Source organism: Gadus macrocephalus, chromosome 17 (genome assembly GCF_031168955.1).
Source record: "Gadus macrocephalus chromosome 17, ASM3116895v1".
In the NCBI taxonomy this organism is placed as follows: Eukaryota; Metazoa; Chordata; class Actinopteri; order Gadiformes; family Gadidae; genus Gadus; species Gadus macrocephalus.
Genome location: NC_082398.1, coordinates 11739005 through 11744004, shown reverse-complemented (window position 1 = coordinate 11744004; position 5000 = coordinate 11739005). Strand labels below are relative to the sequence as shown.

At 46.2% G+C, this 5000-nt stretch overlaps 1 protein-coding gene across 1 annotated transcript in view; it reads left to right on the top strand.

Annotated features, from left to right (window-relative positions):
* The window catches only part of dnah2 (dynein, axonemal, heavy chain 2), a 212076-nt gene that overhangs the window by 146929 nt on the left and 60147 nt on the right, over positions 1–5000 (top strand). Inside the window, 3 exon segments of the mRNA XM_060035906.1 lie at positions 902–1006; positions 3437–3625; positions 4646–4731. Coding sequence (XP_059891889.1) covers positions 902–1006; positions 3437–3625; positions 4646–4731 — 380 coding nt within the window.

The following is a 5000-nucleotide window of genomic DNA, read 5'->3' as shown; positions in this document are numbered from 1 at the left end:
TGAAGAGAGGTCTGACTTGACTCAATCTGCCGGTTTGATTCTGACCACAGGGCTGTACTACGTGTCATCTCCTCTTCTACTTGTGTTCCTGTCTCTCGTCACTGTCCCGCTGCCCTCAAAGTTCTGTACAAATATATATTTTTAAATGTAGAGTGAATTATTTTTGTCTTCTATGGCATTAGTTACCAGCCTCCCTAGGCCGAATTATACTCCTCTGTTGAAAGGCTGCCATGGGACCCTACAATTCTGCTTTAATCATGCTGCGAAAACTCTTGTGAAAGTCGCCAAAAATCTGGGGATCTTTATGATGTGAAGATGATGAACATCTGAGGAGAACCTCCTCAACCGGTCTTATAAATGAACGGGGAAACGTATCCGGAAAGCCGCTGTGCCTGCATGTAATGACATGTTTGGAGAGGTGCATGTAACCTCATGTGTAAAGCCTTTGTGGGCTGTGCTAGTGACCAAGAGACCAACGGCCGACCTATGGTGGCTATCCCATGCAGCGGTACGCTTTGGCCTTCATTGTCCTTTTACCTGATCACCCTGCATCTCTGTGACCTTTTCTGTTCTAGGTGTTTCCTTTGGGGGCCATTCTATGTAAGATATAAATGATGTAGGGTGTGCGTCCGCGCATCACTGCAAGATCATTAAGCGTCTCCTGGATGTCTGTGTGAGGGATTTTTATTGGCTTGTTGTCAACGTGGACGAGCATTTGGATGTTAACCGTTCGACTGCCCTTAATCACCACTCTGAAGTGATCACTTTGGTGATGAACTGGTTGCATTCATTCGCTTAACTGAGTGTGTGTGTGTGTGTGTGTGTGTGTGTGTGTGTGTGTGTGTGTGTGTGTGCGTGTGCGTGTGCGTGTGCGTGTGCGTGCGTGCGTGTGTAACATCAGGACATGTTCCTGCTGGCATCTATGGGGCCCCCTGGTGGAGGAAGGACCCACATCTCTGCTCGCTTTCAGAGTCGATTCAACCTCATCAACATGACTTTCCCACACGTAAGTCCCCACCACTCTTTTCCACCTCGTTTCCTCTGCTCTCTATCTTCTCCTGTCCTAATTATTCGTATTCTCTCCTATTCTCACCTCTTTATGCCTTGGAAATGTGTTCTCCTGAAAATATCGATATAAAGATAATATTTCCTTGTTACAATGAAACCTTATGCCCTCTCGTTTAGCAGCAGTCAGACATTAACTGGATGACTTTTGTTATAATTCGGGTATCAGTGGCTGTTTTCATCAGTCAACTGGCTAAACATGTGTGTATGAAATTCTTCATCCACAATGTCGGCCACGCGTTCAGCATTCACCTGTGGATAGGTGGCCTATATGGATGTGTTATCAATTATTGTTCAGAAAAACCTGTAACGATGACATTTAAGATGGCTAGGCTGTTCGTTGGGAGATCAGTATATGCAGATCCTCCGTCTGCTCTGTGCTGCTTCCATCCCCTCCACGACACCCTCTCTCTCTCTTTCCCCTGCGTGTCTATTTCCTCTTTTTCTCCCGACTCTTCTTGCCTGCTGGAACACGCCTTCAGCTGTCTACAGAGTCAGTCAGACCTCCTTTCCCTGCTATGAGTAGGACCGCCTGTGACAGCTCCTCTACCTCCTCCACACCTCCGTCCCTCCATCCTCCCTCGCTCATCCTCCTTACCTCCCCGGTCCATTTCCCCCTCAGCTCTCTTATCCTTTGGTCTTTATGTTTACTTATTTATATATAACGTCCCCGCCATCACTCTTACCTCCAACCCTCCTCTGTTCCCTTTGCGTCGTGGATGAGCTTTCTCTCGCCCTGCCCGGCGCTATTATGAGTGTTATTATTTCCAGTGTTATTACCAACAAATAACATAATAAGCTGTAGCCAGGGCCCAGGAGATTGCCTAGTTGCAGCCTGGTGCATTTAATTAAATGAGCCTCATACAACCATTTAGATCCACCTCTCTTTACTGCACACTGCCTTCCTCCACCTCCCCTCATCTCCTTACCTTTTATATCAGCATCTCATTGTCACTCTCTCTGTCTTAGCCTCTCTCTCTGTCTCGTAGTCTCTCTCTCTCTCTCTCTCTCTCTCTCTCTCTCTCTCTCTCTCTCTCTTCAGTGGTGCATGGCTCCTGGTGGCGCCCGGCGGTTGCGCTCCCCTTCCCTCCTCTCTCCCTGAGCTTTTATCCTGCTCCGACGACCCGCTCATTTCATATATTTTTTTCCCCCTGCTCCTGCGTTCGCTTTCAATCCCGTCGCACCGGCATTACCCTGATTATGATTATAGCCATGATGATCACGATAACCAGGGCCAAAAATTGCACGCACTCTCTCCCGCTCGCTCTCCACTGATTTCCTCACTCACTCTCCCCTTCCCTCTCCCTATCCCTCTCTCCCTCTCTCTCCCTCCGTCTCTCCCTCTTGCTCCATCTCGGTTCTTGCACTCAGAAAAACATGATTGACCGAAAGGCAGCCCGCGAATCCCCTCCTTTCAAACGTTTTTTCCACTATACCTTTCGCTCAGTCTTTTCTTTTCTCCTTTGTTTTTCTCTTTCTACCCCTCCCCCCCTCCCCCCCACTCCTCTTTTACATTCATTACTCATTTCTCATTTCTCTTCGTCTCTCTAACCCTCCTCTTGTCTCTTTTTTTAGGCTTTGTCAATTCCTCTCCCCCTCCCGTCTCTTTCATCTTCGTTGTTGTGGTCCTTTCAATGTTTCCTGGTCCATCTTCAATCCACTTGTAGCCCTCATCTCTCGCCCTCTCTCTCTCCTCCTCTCTGGCTCGCCATCTCTTCAGGCCCCTTATTAGTTCCAACTTCTCAGCCTATATCTATATCCTTCTGTTTCTCTTTCTATATATCTCTCGCTCTCTCTACCACTTCATCACTCTCTCACTCTCCATCTTCCCTTCCACTTGCCTCCTCGACTCTTCCTCATCACTCAACACAGAAAAAGTATGTTTTGCCTCCTTAAAGAAATGTCCAGGGTTCTCATTGCGTTCAGGAATATAAACAACCAGGTGCTTGTCTTACCTCTTAACTCTGCCAGATAGGGTGTCTTGGAATGGCATTGCAGCCCCGCCCACTCCCTCACCACCCTTTCCTCATACTCATTCACCACTTGGAAACGATATATGCTCTTTTTTTGCTGGCTTACGTCGCCTCAATCCCATTCACTCCTATTGCATGAACGCTTAGTACACCTCCAAATTGATAAAACATCTACAGGTGTGTTAGGTAGCTTGTTATTTATCATTATGGTGGCACGATAGTCATAGATAGTTGACGGCTTGGGTGAAATGGTACCCCATTCGATCCCAAATATGCCCTACCTGCCTACTACACTACGTAAACCTGAAATGTATACTTTGGTGTTGAGTCTTACGGATAGGACTGACAAAATGGGAAAATGCTAACTGACTAAAGGGTATTAAATCCAACATTTCCAGGACTCTCAGATCAAGCGCATCTACGGCACCATGATCAACCAGAAGCTGCAGGAGTTTGGGGAGGAGGTGAAGCCCATCGGAGCCATCCTGACCCAGGCCACGCTGGAGCTCTACGACGCCGTGGTGGTCCGCTTCCTGCCAACGCCGGCCAAGATACACTACCTCTTCAACCTTAGGGACATTTCTAAGGTACACACACACACACACACACACACACACACACACACACACACACACACACACACACACACACACACACACACACACACACACACACACACACACACACACACACACACACACACACACACAAGTCATCTATGGGCGTGTGTTCCAACATCAGCCCTTAACCTGATTGCCATTGAGGCACAGTTGGTCATAAAACACAAAAACAAAGTTTAGTGATGGGAATTGGTGGGCAACTTGTACGTGTTTTGCTCTCATCAAAGGAAATGATTGATGATAGGTTAAATGATTTATTTAACCTTTCTCATGAAAGGTTAAATAAAATGTTATACCATACCACATAGTCATGTGTAGTGTAGTGCTAATTTCATATTAGTTCTGCAGTCATGTTATTTAATGATGTTTTTATTAAAACCCAAACAACCAAATGATGTTGTATAATGTATGATGCATAATGTATCATATATAGTTTAGTGTAGACATATCAATAGAGAGACAGATGTGTATTGTATTGCATGGGTGATTTGTTTTAGTGTCAAAGCCTTGGTCTTGAGGAAACGGAAGCACATGCACAGACCCACACACACCTCTTGTCTCAGTCCATCTATATTGAGTGCAAGGAGAAAATGGTTCCATTACTTTTTATATATCCCTCAATCTCATTCAAATTCAAATTAAATTTGTTTTTTATTAGCGCTAATGGAGAGGACGCACTCTGCCGAAACATTTACAATATAACCAGGGTAAATACATACAGAGTGTGAATTTTTAATGAGCAATATTCCACTCATATAAATAGGATGTTGAATATTTTACCTTACAGGGATAAGAAAAAAACATTTGAATATGAATGGGTCTGTATTTCCTTAATGGATTCCCCCCCGTCACACACACACAAACACCCCTCTCTCCATCTCTATGTCACTCTCCCGCTAACACTCTCGGTATCTCTCTCTCTCTCTCTCTCTCTCTCTCTCTCTCTCTCTCTCTCTCTCTCTCTCTCTCTCTCTCTCTCCTTCCTAGGTGTTTCAGGGTCTCCTGCGAGCCCACCGAGATGTCCATGACACCAAGCAGAGTATAACTAGGCTGTGGATCCATGAGTGCTTTAGGTATAACCCCCCCCCACCTCTCCTCCCTCTGTCTCCCTCTCTCTCGGTCTCTCCGTCTGTCTATTTGTCCTTAAAGGTCCCATGGCATGCTACTTTATGGCTGCTTTAATATAGATATTAGTGGGCCAGAATAACAGCCACTACGAGCCAGTCGCACATTGAGCTTTCCCCAAACACGCCATTTCGGTGTCTGTAGCTTTAATGTAAATGAGGAGGAGGGAGGCGGGTCAAGGAGGAGGGTGGGGGTGTGGCCCTGAGCAGCTTGTGGC